Raw genomic sequence first — 18,882 nt, forward strand, 5'->3', positions numbered from 1 at the left:
TTCTAGGATATCTGTGTAGTGTTATGAAGGTTTATTTTTAAAAGTTAAACATCCCAAAGGCTTCTGAGCACATTTATAGAATTCCTAGAAGTGGAAATAATCCCTGTATCAGGAAATGCCATGAGTGTTACATTCATAGCAGGCCTACCATTCAAGGACCAGCTGAGAGGTGTTTGGCCCTTCATGTAAGACCAGCGCTGCTGGAAGGACTCAGGGCCAGCTCCCTGAGCACGCTGCTTTTTATTTCAGACTACTTCTTTGATCTTCCCGGATGGGAAGCTTTCCAGTAATGCCTACCAATTTTAATCTGAAGTGAATAGAGGTCATAGAGGAATATATAAGGCACACTAGACAAGGCTGGCCCTTTGGGGCATAGCCATGAAGAGAGCAGGCTCCAAAACTGCCTCCCTGTATCATCTCCTGGGGGATATGTCTGTATATGGGGTCTTTGGACATTGCATCAATTTTAGGACATCATGTCACTCAGAGAATGATAAGGCTCCCAAAAGTAATTCAACAAAATGCAATAAACAAGAATAATAAAATGATTACTATTACAGGTACTTTCCTATTTCTAAAGCACTTTATATCCATTTATTAAATATACTGAATGTGGCCCATTGTGTGGAGCAGAATAAGAATGAAAGCTGATTGACAATGGGTCTTGCTTTCCAGGGACTACTATCTAGAAGGGAAGTGACCTACATATACTGGCCAGAGTCTATTCCATTGCACAGGGATTGATAGCAGAACAGCAAAGTAAGAAGAGTTCAAGGGGAGAAAAGGTTAAAGTGTGTTCAGAAAGCAGCACATCATTGGACTAGAGCATGCTGGAAACTGGAGTAAGGTGGAAAGTAGGAAGAAAGAAGCAAAATGTGGGCCGTAGTCAGCTTGTGAAGAGCCTGGGCCGGTTTCGTGAATTCCTCCATCAGTGTGTAGTCATTTAATCATTTCAGAGGAAACAAGCCCCTTGGCTAGACACATTCTTTAGCACATTAACAGGTGGGAGGTATCACAAGGTTAGGAGACAGAGAAAGGAATTAGGAGACTCTTCCATGGGCCTAGAAAAGACATGAGGGTCTGAACACAGCAGCCATGACAGGTCCTGGGCAAAGAGGAGAGTCTACCAGGACAGAATGGAAACTTGAAAATGCTCAAATGCGGAGCGGAGTGGAGTGGAAGAATGAGTTATTATATGCGTGAGATTCCAATTCATTATATGGAGACAGTGAACACCTTTACGTCAAATATTCTGAGCACATAAATGGATCTGATTTAATTCCACTTCTACCTCCACTGGACAGAAAAGAAGAACCCGTGTTGCCAATCTTAAGAGATTATCACTTCTGCTACGTTTTGGGTCATTCAATAACAATCCCTTACCACAGCTCTCTTTCTCTCCTCTTTCTCCTCTTCCTCCTCCTCCTCCTCCTCCTCCTCCTCCTCCTCCCATCTTCCCCCTAGATAACAGGGAAGGAAAGGACGTGTTTTTATGCAGTGGTGTCCTCCAAACTCTGGTCTCTAGCATAGTTGGAAGCTGGGGACATTGTGATTTCATGTCTTGGTTGGGTTATAACCCAAAGGACGAGCCTGACTGACTTGGTCCCTTCAGGCACCTTCTAGAGCATGTCAGACCACTACATCTCAGCCAAATCCATCATCAAGCCCCTACTTGGAGTCTTCTCTACAGCCTCAACAGAGAGGTCAGCTTGCATATCCTTACTGCAGCCTGAAGGCAGCCTGCTGAATTCCAACTCAGCTGCCTCTATGCCTCTCATAGGTCTGAAAGCCACTTCTGCATCCCTTTCAGGGTATATGAAATCTGTGTTCAATTCAGACTTCCCCACAGGGTCCACTGTCTACCCATGAATGCTGTCATCCCAAATTAGAGTAGGAGACCCTTGCACTGTTATACTATTGGTATTCCAAATAAGAATTTGAAAATAATTCCATCTTTTGGGTTTTGCCTTAATCAATATACCTATTGGGTATAGATTTTGGATCAGAATCTAAAAAGGGAATGTGCATCCAGATTCTTCATTTCTCTCCCTTCTTTTCCATGACAGGACAAACTAGGACGATTCTTTTGTCAGTAGGTTAGTATTCAGAGCCTACTCATCACAATTAGCAAGGTGGTTGTGGAGAAAAGCTAAATATAACAAGGGAAGAGTCTACTCAACAGCACACACAGAGGCATAGCCATCCCCTGGCATGATTTCATCCCTTGGCATGATTTCATCCCCTGGCATGATTGCATCTCTTCAGCCCTGTCCTAACCAATGAGAACCTCATCCACTTCCATTAACAATGAAATATACCAACAGAGAAATCTGTAATCCTAAAATGTAGTGAGACAGTCTTGTTAAAACTTAATTATATTATTATTGTTGTGTGTACAGGCGTGTGTGTGTGTTTATGTGTGTATGTGCGTGTGCAGGTGTGTGTGTGTGCAGGTGTGTGCCTGCCATGGCAGGTGTGTAAATCAGAGGACAACTTTCTGGATTTGGTTCTCTCTTTTTACCTTCGCATGCATTTCGGGGATCAAACTCAGGTCGTCAGGCTTACATGGCAAGTGCTTTTTCCCACTTTGTTATCCCAGTTGTATCTTCCTGTGGTACAAATCACCTTAAGCTGTGAGGCAGTCAGTGTAGAAGGCACTGTCCAGGGGTGAGAGATTGGGGACAATCAACCATGAAAGCCCAGGGAAAATAACAGTGGGAGGAGAGATGGCATAGTGGAAGCAATGCATGGCTTGGCCCGCAGCAGCAGAGGAAGGTTTACAAACTGCTGCAGAACAGCAGAAAGCAGATGAAGAACAGTCACTTCAGTGGGTGCAATGGCCATAGCAATGCACCAGCAGTGATCTGACTAGTCAACAGGCCTGGTAATAGGACATATGGAAGTCAGTTCAACATTGGGATGAACTGAGGCCCTGAGATGAGACAATTGAAGCCACCCTGGACAGGGCTATGTCTACAGTAGCTGCCAAGCAGCCACCAAGGAACTAAGGCAGAGCACACAACACGAGGAAGGGCTTCGCCTGTCATTGGAACCTGGCACCACACCCTCCTCTAAACTTCATAAGCAGCAACATCTCAAGCTGTCCATCTGCATCATCACATTGCTGCACGATGTTGGGGATCAAGGAAAGAAATGTGAGGACAGAGGAAAACAGAACAGAGAGAAGAAAAAGACTTAGAAGGTGTAGAGTGTGCATGATAAATCAGAGCCGTGCCCGTGTGTTGGGAAATTGCTACAAATTTTATGCTATTTCCTGCCCTTGTTCATCAAATCACCAGGACTCTCCCGTTCAACCCCTCATCTGCCTTTTGGCTGGGTGTTCTGACTAGCAGGAGATTCCGCCTTCTTCTCTCTCGTCTAGGCACACTTAGTGAAGGTATTTCTAGTGCAGTTGACTAAGACCTCTGATCTATGTGGGATACCTGCCACTCTCTTTGGGCTGTTCTTGTTAGAACTGCTGGGTGCTTCATGAAGACCTCTCTGGAACCCCTGAGGAAACTACTTCCTAACTCAGGAGTGCTCCGTTGGCCAGTATTCCAGGGAGGCAAGGCCTCTGATGAAAACAGGATCTTTAGCACCATGTTCTTTCAGGGACATTGAGGGCAAGTGTGAGTCACGTTCTCCTCAGATTTCTCAGAGCTTGGATATGTCCATTTCTGCCCTGCCTAGTCTCTGATTCCTTCAGCGGGGTTGCCAGAAGTGGGGCTTCAGTCAGACCTGGTGTCTGCTGTTGCCCTTCTGCCGGTGCTTCTTACCCATGATGCCACTGCGTTTTATTTCAGTCATTGCCCTCCTCCCCTCTCTGCAGTCAACAGTCCCCTCTGTGACAACCCGTGTTTCACTTGGAAGCTTTGCCTCTATCTGTTTATTTACACATCCCAGCAGGAAAACTGCATGTGGAAAGAGCTGGTGTAGTGTTCAGGGTTCTGTTTAATGATATTCCTAGGGCTTAAAGGACAGCAGAAAAGATCGATCTTCATATTCCCATAGACCTTATATGAGTTTTCCTAAATCTTTACCCATTGTTTGAGAAATGTGATATATTTCTTTGTGAGTCATTTACATTTACTGGGAATCATCAAAAGGAGTTATATAAACTTCTAGAACCTCTCCCTATGAATTAGGAAGCTATATTTCCCCTTCATCACAACCCCAAAGGCTCAAGTTATGATTTAATCTCACCAGATGTTGGACAGCAAAGCATAAAGGATATGATCAGAAAGTTTTCCTATATTGCAGTTGATGTGTGTTTCAGAAGAAGACCAAAACTTTATCGACTTCGACAGATAATTTTAAAGATATTAAAAATATATTGGAAAATTGGGGAATTGAAAAAAAATCTATTTTTGGAAATAAAATCATTTATTATAAAATACATTTCTTGGGGCCCTTCCTTGGATCCTAAGCTATTAAGCATTGTCAAAAACAAAGAGAAAGAGGGAAGAGAGACAGAGACACAGAGAGGAACAGAGACAGAGAGACAGAGATAGAGACAGAGGAGAAAAAGAACAAGGAGGATGAGGAGGAGGATGAAGAAGAGGGAGGAAGGGGAGGGAAATGTGGAGAGAAATTTTTATAAATTTCTCACAGAACCTCATGGAAGCCCAATGGACAAGGGCATCCCTGATTCTGCTAACAACATTCTTCTTTACGTCTTTGCTCACTTGTCCTTGAACTAGAAGTGTGTCTCAGTGGCTTGTTACCTCCCAGGAGCTACGGCTGGATTCTCCTTGGCATTTGCTCATGCTGTTGAGCTCTCCTTTTGCAACTTAGAATGAGGATATTTTCATACACATGACCTTAGCTCCTCATGATTCAGTGTCTCCCTGCCCAGTTGCTATTAAAGTTTGCCTCTACTCCTCTAAATCAGACACCATATTCTCCAGAAGGATTTCCTGGAGTTTTCTTCTGTTCTACCTATATGGTAGAAGAATTGTCAGGAGGTTTGGGACATGTAGTGCCACTTTCTCTAGAGTTCAGTAGTGATGTAGGGATCTGTTCATCCTACATCAGATCCTTTGAGGTTTTCTTTGGTTAAAGAATCCCTGTAGGCTTCTCTCTAGATCAGTTAAAACTTAAATCCTAACTTCAAGTTAAAATTTGCGAATAGGGTTAGCAACATCTTTTTTTTTTCCTTTTTGTATTTTTCATGTGTGTGTTGTACGTGTTATACGTGTGTGTGTGTGTGTGTGTGTGTGTGTGTGTGTGTGTGTGTGTGTGTGTGTGTGTGTGTGTTTCTGCATGTGTATGGGTCCATATGTGGTTGGACAAAGGTTGATGTCTATCGATCTTCCACCTTATTCAACAAGGCAGAGTATCTCAATCAAACCCAGAGCTCACATAAATGACTACTCTTTTTGCCAGTTTGCTCTGGGATTCCAGTCTTGGCTTTCTGAGGCTGGGATTACAGGTGAACCACTACACCCCTAGCATTTGTATGGATTTTCTAGTCCCTGGGGCTGAAGAGCCAGCTCAGCAATTAAGAGAACTGGCTGCTCTTGAACCAGAGGACCCAGGTTCAATTCCCAGCATCCACATGGCACCTAACATCTATTTGTAACTCCACTTCCAGGAGATCTGACACCCTCTTCTGACTTCCATGGACATTGCACAACACAGGTGCACTTACATGCATGCAAGTAATACACTCATACACCAAAAAATTAAAAATAATAAAGTTTTTAAAAGTCCGTTTTGACTTCTAATTTCAACTTCTTTCCTTTCATCCTGCTCACCACAACCTGTCATTAATTCAGGGATTTGGGGAACAGAAAAAATAAGGTCTGCTGCTGTTATACACTGCCCCCTACTTCTTTCTCTTCTCTAGTGCCTTCATATCAGAGAAGAGGACTCACAGGGAAAGGTGCAAATGTCTTTCATGACTAGGAGACATCCAGTCCTCTCTCTGCTGACTGCTACAGACCTCTGACTAATGATAATAATAATAACAGTTATAAGGTGGATTCCCAGTGCCAGTGATAGCTACTAATCTATCATCTGTTAATCCATCCACCCATCCATCTCTACTCTCTATCATGTATTCATGCATATATCTATCCATCCCTGTATATCTATCATCTATCTATTCACCTACTTATCTGTCTATTTTTCTATGAACTTAATTGCAAAATTTGATGGGATAGCTATTTCCTTTTGTGTATGCGCTTTTGGGGGTGTGCACATGCATGTGTGTGATGTTGTGAGAGTATAATTGCCTGTGCATGTATGTGTAGAGGCCAAAGGTTGGGTGTCTTCTATCATTCTTCACTTTGTTTATTTTATTTATTTATAGACAAGGTCTTACCATGCAGCTCTGTCTGGCCTGGAACTCACTATATAGACCTGGGTGGCCTTGAATTAACAGAGAGCCACCTATGTCTGCCTCCTAACTCCTGGGATTAAAGGTGTGTGCCACCACTCCCGGCCCTCACCTTATTTTCTGAGGCTAGTTCTTTCACAGATCCTAAAGCTTGCTGTGTTGGCTAGGCTGACTGACTAGCAAGCCCCAGGGATCTTCCTGTCCTGCTCCCTCAACACTGGGTTACAGATGTGTCCTACCACGCCCAGCTTTTACATGGGTGCTGGCGATCCAAACTCAGGTCCTCATGCTTGCACAGCAAGTACTTTATTGACCAAGCCATCTTTCTAGCCTCCAAGATGGGTACTTTTATCATCCCTATTTTGTAGACAAGGAAGCAGAAGCTCAGAGAGGTGGTTCAGATCACAGAGTTAATAAATGGCAGTCAGTAATAAAACCCAGCAGGTGCAGTGTCCAGACTGTAAATGCCTTGGTGGGTTACTAATGCTTTGGTGCTGCAGGTATTTGCCCATTGACTCTCACAGGATGTGGGTCCTCATTAGTCCCTCAGAGAGTCCTCCCAAAGCTAACAAATCACACACTTCCCTCATGTTGAAGATTCTGCATGATCCTCCATTCTTGGTCTCCATTCCTATTGGACAGACAATTGTTTAGTACTGTTAGGGTTCTTTTGTTTGATGGTCAGTCTCCTTGGCAACCTAGCAACTTTCCATAGTATTCCCTGGACTCATGGGAAATTTATAGGTCCTTGTAAAGTGTAAGTACCAAAGTACTCCACCTCTGGACCCTCCCTCTAGAACTTCAGGCCCTAATAGTTATGGTTCTTTTAAGAATGTGATATTATTTGTCATTAGCTTTGGCAAGAGCAATATTAGACATTTTGTAATCATATATACAAAACTCTTTAAGGATAAGATCTAGAGAAGCAATGCATCTCTTTTCCTGTTATTTTCCTAAGAGGCATCCCATTTTCATTTGAAGGTTGAAAACCAAAGCTATTTGCCTACAGCATCTCCTACTTAATCGAATAAATGATGGGTCATCCTTCCAGACTTTCTGAGGAAAACCTAAGTTCTGCTGTGTGTGTCTATGTTTATGTACTCTCTGTAATCATTTACCTTAACTATTGGGAACAAGCAAACAACTGGTAAAAATATTTAAGTAAATATAAAGGGATTCATGCTGTGAATATCTGGAATGAAAATGATAGTGTTTTGATGGGATATCACAAATTTGTAATTTGTAATGACTAATTCATCTGAAATCAGCTCACCAGAAACCAATTTATCCAACCTTGGTTTAGCTAATTTGTCCCTCTGATGGCTCACTGCATTTAGTGCTTAAAATTCAGAACTGATAATGAGCATTTTCCCTGAATGTGGCTGAGCATCTTTGACTTGCTTTTATATGGCTAAGATTTACTGTATCATAGAGATTTCTGTATAGCATCATATCTTTTATTTAATTTTGACTCTTATCACAGCTCTTTATAAATCAAATGGTTCAGAATTGCATATTTCTTTCCATGTTTTTATAAGAAAACTTTTGGTTTGGTTTTTTTTTTTTCTTGTCTTCTTTCTTCCTTTTTTGAGTCCATAAAGACTGAAAAATGTCACACACACACACACACACACACACACATACACACACACCAGGTTGCAAAAGTCACACTATGCCTAACCCCAGTAAACATAAAGGGAACGTGAGAAATACAAACTCACTGTGTTTCAATAAGATTGGCACTTCCGGGAAATTCATTTCAAAATCCTTAAAAATCCACAAAGGATAGCTCTTAAGTGGATCTGAAACTTTTTTTTGAGACAGGGTCTCCCTGTAGCCCCAGCTGGCCTGGAACTCACTATGTAAACCAGGCTGTCTTCGAACTCACAGAGATCAGCCTGCCTCTGCCTCCCAAGTGCTGGGATTAAAGGTGTGCACCACCATGCCCAGCAGACCTGAAACTTTTGAAAAGAGTCAGACCTTGACCTTTAGAGAAACTGTAATACAGCAAATTGGTTTTAGACAAAGTGTGTTTTAGACCATAAAGCACTTGGTAAAAAAAAAAAATGCAAATTTTAAATTTTCCTGCACTAAAAGAAAATGGGATAATTCAGAAATGCACTAGTGATTGCACATCCTTTCAGGGCTCTCATACTCTGGGAGAGCATCTGCCTTGGACCCTTCTTGCTGAGAGTCCTGGACTCTCCCAGGGAAGAAGCAGAGTCTCCTGGAGCCCTGAGCTTGCACTTCTGCAGCCAAGACTAGCTACATATTTTGTAGAGTGCACTGCGGAATGAAAATGTTCAATGGGTGTTTCAAGATAGTAACAGCAGAGCAGCAAGTCAATGACTGGGGCCTACTGAGTACAGGGCATCATGCCTGACTGCCAATCACACACCCAGGAAGCCAGCTGGCATATGAGAATGGTTTTCTCATCTCCCCTCTATGTCCTCCTCTCCTGGTTTTCTCTATTATCTGACTTACCAGGCAAACCCTTGATGGATGATGGAGGGAATTCCTGCTGACACACTATCTTGGCCAGTGATGTCAATGGTTGCCTCCATCTGAAAAGATTATAGCTCCTGGGGACATCATTGCTTAATCTCCTCCCTATACAACTGTTAATATTGTTTCTGGCTTCCTAGTAGAAACAAAGAACCTGATAAAATCTTTGAGGTTAGTGGTATCAACTTCTGAATCATCAGATGAAAATTTATTAACTTTCCTTTTTCCCTGTTCTTTCTCTTTTCATTTTCTATGGAAACCTCTTTGCTGTTAAAAGAACGGAGGTAAGAACTTATTATTCCTGATGCTTTGTATTGTTTGTGGTTTTTTAATTTGACATGCCAATAATTTGTCTGCTGAGCGCTGTAAACTTTCTGGAAGTTTCTAATGTCTAAATCTTTTGATATTTTTGTAAGATGATGCATAAGTGAAGATAAAGATAGCTAACATCAGTTGAATACTCCCTATGCATCAGACACTGTGCTCAAAGCTCTATATGCATTGTTTAAATGTATCCTCAAGATGTCTCTATGAAATAGGGACCCTGATTGTCTCCATTATTAAGAAAGAAACTAAGTCTCTTTGAACTGGAAACTCACATAGCAATTAAATGATGCAGTTGGAAATTGAACTCATGATTGACTCCAAAGCAATCCTTTATAACTTTGTCCAAGAGATAAGAAAGAATATCAGCTTAGAAGATTTCACATCTACAGTGATTTATGTACAGTAGTTACTACAATTGACTTTCATAAAAGTACAGCTTTTATAAATAAAAGCTGGCTCATGCCTCGAAATCATAGCATTCCAAAGACTGAGTCAGGAGGATCAGAAGTTCAAGATCAGACTGGGCTACATAGCATGTTTGAGGCTAGCCTGCACTCATAGTGAGTTTGAGACCAGTCTGGGCTATGTGATAGCCTGTCTCAAAAAAACCAAACAAATAAAAATCTAACAACAAATATACCTGCCAGCCATTCTGAAGACTAAGGCAAGAGGATCAGGAGTTCAAGACCAGCTTTGGCAAAATGAAAATCTGTTTCAAAAAACAAACAAACAAACAAACAAACAAAAAACAGAGACAACATCAAACAAACAAATTAGAAAAACCTTAAAAAAACTACAAGATGTTCTAAGTGAATGGTTAATCATAACAGTTGTAGTTAATTTTCTGGCACCTGTTCTCATTTAGACACCACCATGACTTTATGGAAGAAAACTATCACCCACATATTTCCATATATGCAACCAGATGCAGCAGGAGCTGCAAGACCACGTAGGTCAAAAAGTATGTGGCTGGAGAGATGGCTCAGTGGTTAAGAGCACTGGCTGCTCTGGCAGAAGACCCAGGTTCAAATCCCAGCATCCACGTGGCAGCTAACAATCATCTGTAACTCCAGTTCCAGGGGGTCCGATGCCCTCTTCTGTCCTTCTCAGGCACTACATGACATGGGTGCACGCACATACATGCAGGCATAGCACTCATACACATAAAATAAAAAGTTAAAATAAATAAATGAATAAAATCTTTTTAAAATGCAAGGCTTCCTTCCACAGAGTTTGGATAGACAGATTGCAAAACTCTGATAATAAGAATTATGAACAGCAATAGTCACAAGAATCTCATACTTACTGCCATAATATAGAAACAAAATATACCTTTACTAATAAAGGAAATTGATTAGAAGATATAGCAAATGCTTATAATACGTTGCTAGGCAAAAATACAGGATACAAAAATGTATTTGCAGTATAATTCTGATAGTTATATGTATCATGTTTGTAACTGATAACATACAAATATATATAATCTACATAGTGTTTATCTATTGGGCTAATATAACTAATTTTTAAATTGTTTTTCTTCTTTATACTATTTTTATTTTGTACAGTATTGATCTTAACTTCACTCACAAGGACCACACAAAGTTTTACAACAGACTGTTTACAACAGTCATGTCCTTCTTGTTGAGGACACTAGGTTTGGCATTTCAGAAAAAGGGCATTTGACCTGTATTCTACAGTAGAGATTGGCACACGTTTCCTGTAAAGGGTCAGATAGTAATATATTCAATCAGTGTGCCATACAGATTGAATTGAAACTGCCCAGATCTGCTGTTTTAGTACCAAAATGGCCACAGAAAATGGTGCGATTGGTTCTGTTCCAATAAAACCTCACTTAGGGATGTAAACTTGAATCTCATATAATTTCCACATGACATTAAATATTCTTGTGGTTTTTTTCAATGATTTGAAATGGATATACTTTTCTTAGCTCTCAGGAAAAAATATAAAAATCTATAAAACAAATGTATATGTTTTAGAATAAAATGCAAAATAAAACAGACAGAAGGATACAAGGTTTCAGTTAGACAGTAGCAATAGGTTCAAAAGAGCTACTGTAGAACATGATGCTAGAATTAATAACATTGTACAGTGTTCTTTAAAATATGCTACTAGGTAGATTTTAAGTGCTTTCACCTTAGTAATATGCATCTGAGCTAATACATATGCTAATTAGTTCAATTTAGCCATTCCATGATGTGTGTGTATTTTAAAATATCACATTACACACGATACACAAAACTGTTGTTAATCATTAGTTAAAAAGATGAAAATTTTGCCTATTCAAAAGATTTAAGAGCTGTCATTATATATTACTATGAAAAGAGTGACAGTCATGATAGACACATGTAAATATTTAAATTAGTTTGAAGAACATGTGATTGTGATTTGTTATAACTGGTTGCATTCTAAGGTTTAAAAGCATATTATCAAGGGGCTGGGGAGATGGCTCAGCAGTTAAGAACATTAGCTGCTTTTTCAGAGGACCCAGTTTCGTTTCCCATCACCTAAATTGTGGCTAACAACAAACTGGTTCCAGGGGATTCAACACCCTCTTCTGACCTCCATAGGCATTGCATGACATGGATGCACTTACATACATGGAAGCAATACACTCACATACATAAAAAAATAAATAAAATATTTTAAAATATTATCAAAAATTATTAGTTCTTTTGGGAATCTGGGTGTTTAAGAATTTCGTCTGAAAAAATTGTCTTGAGTTGTATTTGCTGATCTCTGCCTTAGTAAATGAGTCATACAAAGACAGCAGTTGTAAAAGAATAGCAACATTTCCAGTTGCTTTGAAGGCTAGAAAGGCATAGAACCTTAACCATTACCTTTGTAGGGGAATATGGCAGCTGCTGTGTAAGGGAAGACCATCTGTCCCAAGGATGGGTACAGCTATCAAGTGTACCTCCATAGAGTAGGGGGGGTTATCATAACCCAAACAGGACATAGCTGGTCATCTGTATATGCCTTTGGACAAAGTTCAAAGGGAACAGATGTCTTCTTCATAGAAACTGGAAGCTAATATTTCAAAATGTGATTCAGATATGCTTCAGTGGAGAGAAATAGGAGAAAGAGGCATACAAAGCAAAATCATGTAACTATTCTGTTTGACCACAGGGTTGCCTGTTTGAAAAGAAGGCGCATGAGGGATCCGGGAACAAATATCCATTTTTCTAGATCAACCAAGTCAGACAGGTTTGGTTTGTTAGGAGGCAGTACAAGAATAGGCATCATTTTAACTAGTATTTTTAAAGAGCTGCTCCAATAGAACATTACAGAATGATCGGCATTTCATAAAGGGACCTCCGTGACCTCCGCCCCACGGTTCGAATGAGAACCAGAACCAGGGCCGGCTAAGGCTTCCCTACCAGCAGCCATAGGAACTGTGGAAAGACAAGCAGCTTCAGGGGGGCAATGCAGGGTTTATATTACACACAAAAGACCACAGAAAACACCTGTGGGAAGTCTCCCTAGTCCTCTTGTCCCACAGGTCTTGCCGAAAGCACAATTCAGTTTTTTAAAAAACACAGAATGATTCAATTTGCTTTCATGTCTGGCATCCAAAATTTGATAGTTGTATAAAATTTGAGTTTCGAAAATATATGGAAAGAAGCTAAATGATGAAACTGTGACTAGGCGGTTCATAGGTAGGTAGACAGACCATTTCTAGCTATGTAAGACAGAGCTCTCTATGTGCTCATAATATATATTAATAATAGCATATAATCCTATACCTGGGTTATGGAACTAATCAAAGCATATGTAGGTATGTAACATTCTTAATGATCCCAGGAACATCCAGACATATGAAAAATGATAATCATAAATTTTGTATTCGTATAGCTTTTCTCAGAATGAAAAAGGTTTTTACAAGCTAGTGGTGTTTAGATTGTTAGGAACAAAACTGAAAATTATAACCAAGATCTAATTTTCATTCAAAACCAGTTCTATTTTTCCACTTTTTTAATTCTTTTGGGGGGGGCATTATTTATATAATGTTAGAATAAATGATGATTCAGTTCTATTAAGCCACATTAGTGATGCTCCAGAGGTTTTCAAGAGTTTTATTAAAGAAGCAGAAATTTAGAGGAATTGATATTAATTATTCATGATCCTTACATCTAAGGCTATTTTCATTAATTTTCTGTAGCATCCATTTTCCTAGTTTGAAACACTTTCCAAAATACATACTTTGTTTGTACAATTAAAGGAAAAATGGAAATCAGCTCTTTCAGTAGTTGACACATGACATCAAAATCTGGATGAATCATTCTGAGCTCTTATACACAGTGAGGGTTTGTTTTGTTGTTGTTGTTGTTGTTGTTGTTGTTGTTTTTATGTTACTGCCCTTCTTCATCCCTTATTTTACCAAAGTATTGTAGCAATATGTGAGGCCACTATACGAAGCAAGCTGAGCTGCATCTTGCTATTTGCCATTATTCAGTTTCTTGACGCACACAACTTTAGCTCTTTAAATTTTTCTGTGTACCACTACAGATTGAATTTCTTCAGCAGATTTTTTTTAACTCAAGGCCTTTATTTTAAATATTCCCTACGAATTAAAAATCATGCTGGCTAATTAGTAGTAAAAGTCTAGTACATATTAAAAGAAGACTCTATATTATAAAACATTATTTTAAAGTATAGTGCTGTCTTCAAGAGTCATTTTATCTCATTCCAATGGATTTGTTTCAAAGACCAGACAATGCCAATTTGTAAAGTATTGTTTTTTCAAATTCAAATAGGGTTTCTTAACTATTTAAAAATATCCCACAAATTTCAATGTGTTTAATTTTCTTAATCTTTTATATAAAGATGATGAAATGCTAAATCTTTTCTTAAATTTTTGTTGAATTTTTCTGTATTTCATACAGAAAATCATCTTTATACCCCCTTCCATTTTGGCACCTCCCATGCCCCCCCCCACTGGAGTTCATACATTCTGAAGTTTGTGTTAAGGCCTATTATATAAAGCTAGTGTCCCCAGATGTCCCTCAGTGCAAGTTCATCCACCAGGGTTTAGTCAGCCTATCTAGAGTCTCCCTTCAAGAAGATCAGCTCTTGAATGCTAAATCTTAATAGCTATATACATCTAAATGAGAAATGTGATTGAAAAGTTGTTTGTCTTGTTAGGGAGGCAGATCAATAATGACATATGAGACCATGACAATGTCTATATATAATAAGTACTCAACGAATATTTGTCTACTGAGTCTATGAGTTATCACTGTCCCAGTGCACAAGCAGACCCAAGAGTACCAGCCATGATTTCCATTCTCCCAAGCATCCTTTTTAGTAGTTATGAAGTTTTTGGAGCACTGTAGAATTTACAGTTTGTTTTCTCATAGTTCCTCATTAACAAATCCGAATCAGAGTTCAGGATTAATTATTAATCATTCTACTGGGCAGAATATTTGGGCGTGGGGTGGCCCAGTGAGTGACTTCTCCCAAAGACGTCCAATGAGAAAGCAGCAAAACTGAAAAATGCTGCTTAGCACCCCTGAAAGCCACACGCGTGCTTTCTTCTGTCCACAGGGCTCTCTGGGAAGGTATGTGAGTGAGAGACTCTAAGTGTGGACGGTGTAGTGAAGATGGGAATGTACTAAGCATTTGGGGTACTTAACTACCACAACATATAGACTGTTCTTGAAGCAGCAAGCTTTTTGGATGAGAGTAATTCTTATACTCTCTCATTTGTTAGGCGTCTGAATGAATGCTTTTCAGATGCATTTCTTTGATTACAACAGCTTATTTGCAAGAAGCATGCAGTAAGAACAGTCACGTTCTGTTTATAATGTGAATATCAAAAATATCCAAATTCTTTGAGCTCTTGACAGTTCCCAAAGCTTTCCACAATCTTTATCGCATTGAACCTTCTCAGCAGCCCTCTGTGGTCGCCAGAAATACATCTGCAAACTACAGCTAGAGATGAGAATATTCAGATGGAGATTTCAGCTCGTGTGCTAGGGCAGTTTCTGTTGCAGATGTGGGGAGGTGGGAGGCGAATGAACGCCAAGAGCTAGCATGTGACTAGGAATGTTGGTTCATTGCTTCTTTCAGTAAACCACAGAAAGATAACAAAGGCTACTGCGCCCAGTACCGAGGGGAGGTGTGTGACGCAGTCCTGGCGAAAGAGGCGCTTGTGTTTTTCAACACCTCCTACGAGGACCCTGAGGAGGCTCAAGAGCTACTGGTCCACACCACGTGGAATGAACTGAAAGCTGTGAGCCCGATTTGCCGGCCGGCCGCAGAGGCCCTGCTGTGCAACCGTCTCTTCCAAGAGTGCAGCCCGGGAATCGTGCCCACTCCCATGCCCATTTGCAGGTAAAACTTTGAGTAAGGAAATTCCCTTTGTTTTCTGTGTGCAGAGTTTACAAAACAAGGCATTGAGATGAGCAATAACAGGGCAAAATTTGCCTTCCATTCAAAAGAGGGCATTATTAGGACAAAATCCCTACCATGTAAATCACTGATAGTAGTATATAATACAATGATCCTAAACTTACAGAAAATATTATAGGAGCTGGCTCAGTAAAGTACTTGCCACCCAAGCCTGAGGACCTGAGTTCAAATCCTAAGAACCCATATAAAAAAATATGGATGCCCAGTAGTATATGTCTATAAAACCAGCACTTGCAGGATGGAGAAGAGGGGGATCCTGGGGTTTGCTTTGCTGGCCAGTCAGTCTGGCTGGATGGAGGAGCTCAGGGTTCAGTGAGAGACAGACTCTGTCTCAAAAGAAATAGAGATGGTGATTGAAGAAGATATCCAATGTCAATCTGTGGCCTCCACATGCATGCAAACCCACACATACATGTGCACACAACCACATGAATACATCCATACACCACACACACTGACATGCATATGCATATAAAATATTAGAAAATATATGATATTCTAGCCCTTTGGTGAGCTCTAGCTTCAGTGATAAACTCTGTCTCAGAAAAAACAAAGTGAAGAGGTATAGAATAGAGGAAGATGGGAAATCTTGGTCAACCTCTAGCTTCCACATGCACATGCATACGGGTGTACACACACTTGGATGCGTACATGCATACAACACACACAAAAAGAAAATAATGCATTTATCACCCCAAGTACTCTCTTTACAATACTGAATAGATTAGAGTGCTCTAAGCAGCTGTCAGTTGACTGATGGCTTCATGAAATCAAATCCTGTCATGAATTTCATGCTTAGCATCAGTTTTATGTAGATCTCTGATGCATTCAGAATACTTCTAAGCTTTGTCATTATGTCCAATTTTAAAACCTCACCTAAAAATTTAACTTTATTTAACAATGCTTCCAATTTGCCTTAAATTGTACAGGTTCTTATAAGCCAACGACATAGATCAGAAATTATGTTTTATAATGATGATACCAATAATCATCATCCATGAGAAATTTACAAACGGAAACAGATTGATAATTGAGCTCCATTTAAGTCATATTATCAAAGTTCTTTTATTTGTTAAAATGGAAACGATGGGTGTAAATATTGCCCATTAGCAAAAATTTTTGAATCAATGGTATTTGTGGAGGGAGAGTAGGTAAACCATCTTCATTTGCCTGATGGAGGAGCGTCTCCAAAAGGAGGATCTTCAATGATACGCCGCTATTGTTGATTACTCTTGAGACATTCCTTCGATTTTGGAACTGTATCTCTATTTCCATACTTTAAATTCTATTTCATTGATGGTGTTATCTTTTTTGCACTAGAAACATTTGAATTTAATTATTGCATCTTTATAATTTATTTAAATTTTTTCCTATGAACTTCCCTTTGTTTTAATCTTTGTAAGAGTCATTTACTTATTCAGTTATTTTAAAATATGAACTTTAGGGCCAACATGCACATTTTCTCCACTTGGAACATGATTAGAATGACGATGGTTTACAGAATGAAGTTGGAGGAAATGTCTATGTTTATACTGTTGTGGATTCCCATTCAGAAGCACTGCATGCGATTCCTTTTCATCAGTCTTACATTAGCCTATTAGAAAAATTTGGTGATTTCCTTCATACAAAGATTTCTTTTTCTTACTTAGCTCATGGCTAGGTGTATTTCATGATTGTGGTTAATGTAACGGAGTGCCAGCTCTCCAACCCCAACATTATGGTGTTTTCATCCTAAAATGTTTTCTTTATCTCTTTATTTTTATTTCATGTGTATGAATGCTTTGACTGAATGTAAGTGCATCCATGCATGCAATGCCAGCAGAGGCCAGGAGGGGGCATCAGAGCCCCTGGAACTGGAGTTAACAGTTCTTAGCCACCATGGTCTACACAGAGAATTCTGGACCATCTGGGGCTACGGGAGATCCTGTCTCAAAAAAATAAAAATAAATTACAAAACAAAACAAACTATTCACTTTGTTTCTATACCTTTAATTATTTAAATATGAAAACAAGAGAATATCTACCACAGCCTCATAGTCTAATACCTTTAAAATTTGTGAGCTCCTTTCCCCAGGATCATCAATTACATTTTAAAAAATAACATTTTGCCTGGCGTGGTGGCGCATGCCTTTAATCCCAGCACTCGGGAGGCAGAGGCAAGTAGATCTCTGTGAGTTCAAGGCCAGCCTGGTATACATAGTGAGTTCCAGGACAACTGGGGTTACAGGGAGACCTTATCTCAAAAAGACAAAAAATATATATAATAATAACATTTCATCTCGCAGCATAGTATATCATATCTTCTAAAGTTGGTAGAGGGCTTCCTTAGCCCATACAAAGCCCTGGGTTCCCTCCTCTAGCACTGCATAAACCAGATGTGATGGCCTATCATTTCAGCACTGGGGACGGGGAGGTAGAAGAATCCAAAGTCCAAGGTCATCTACAGCTACTTAGCAAGTTCCGGACCAGCCTAGGTTAAGTAAAAGCCTGTCTGGAGAAAAAAACAAAAACAAAAACAAAAAAAAAACGTTAAGAATGCTTTTGTAAGCACAATGTGCTGCGATACTGTTTTCAAAATACAGAATTTAAGCCCCGAGGCAAGTTGGCTTTGCCATGTCTTGATTCATCAAGTTTTGTTCTCTATGCGATATTTTAGAGAGTATTGCTTGGCAGTAAAGGAGCTGTTCTGTGCAAAAGAGTGGCTGGTGATGGAAGGAAAGAGCCACAGAGGACTCTCCAGATCTGGGATGCATCTCCTCCTGTTGCCAGACTGCAGCAAGCTTCCCAGCATGCACTGGGACCCCATGGCCTGCACAAGGCTGCCATATTTAGGTAACAGAGTTCTCCCAAGGCTTGGAAGTTAAGAGAAATTTATTATTTTGAATAAACTAAGGTGTGTACTTAAAGCTCCTAATATTTCTAGGCTTTCTAGATATTTCTAATTTGTTTTCGCTTTTGCCATCCATATACATAACTAATAGAATCCTAATGCTATCTTAATTGCATAGGTTAGTATAAAGCCTTACTTGTTTTAAAATAAATTAGAGGGCACTTTCAACTGCTGCTTGAATCTTGCCTTATTTCACAGGAGATCGTATGAGAGCCTGAAACATTTTCTGGAATGTATGGAAAAAGTAGCTAAGAAACATCTTGTCAGAGGAGTGGCGTAAAGGAATAAAGTTCCCTTTCTGAGCCGATGATGCAGATTGTTTTTAAGCATGAAAAAACAAGCCACATGTTTGAAAACGCTGACCTCACAAAACAAACCTGAACCGCTC

At 39.8% G+C, this 18,882-nt stretch overlaps 1 protein-coding gene across 7 annotated transcripts in view; it reads left to right on the forward strand.

The window, feature by feature from the left end:
* Musk (muscle associated receptor tyrosine kinase) overlaps positions 1–18,882 on the forward strand; it is a 113,096-nt gene that overhangs the window by 76,987 nt on the left and 17,227 nt on the right. For 4 of the 7 annotated variants that reach the window (XM_008831110.2, XM_008831107.1, XM_008831109.1 and 1 more), the window contains 3 exons: positions 9,123–9,129; positions 15,263–15,526; positions 18,261–18,436. In XM_008831110.2, coding sequence (XP_008829332.1) covers positions 9,123–9,129; positions 15,263–15,526; positions 18,261–18,436 — 447 coding nt within the window. Of the gene's footprint in view, positions 1–2,631; positions 2,634–6,670; positions 6,705–9,122; positions 9,130–14,774; positions 14,783–15,236; positions 15,527–18,260; positions 18,437–18,882 lie in introns of all 7 variants that reach the window. The other 3 variants (XM_008831112.2, XM_008831113.2, XM_008831108.1) reach the window with 2 other exon arrangements.

Source organism: Nannospalax galili, unplaced genomic scaffold (genome assembly GCF_000622305.1).
Source record: "Nannospalax galili isolate Female #2095 unplaced genomic scaffold, S.galili_v1.0 scaffold1255, whole genome shotgun sequence".
In the NCBI taxonomy this organism is placed as follows: Eukaryota; Metazoa; Chordata; class Mammalia; order Rodentia; family Spalacidae; genus Nannospalax; species Nannospalax galili.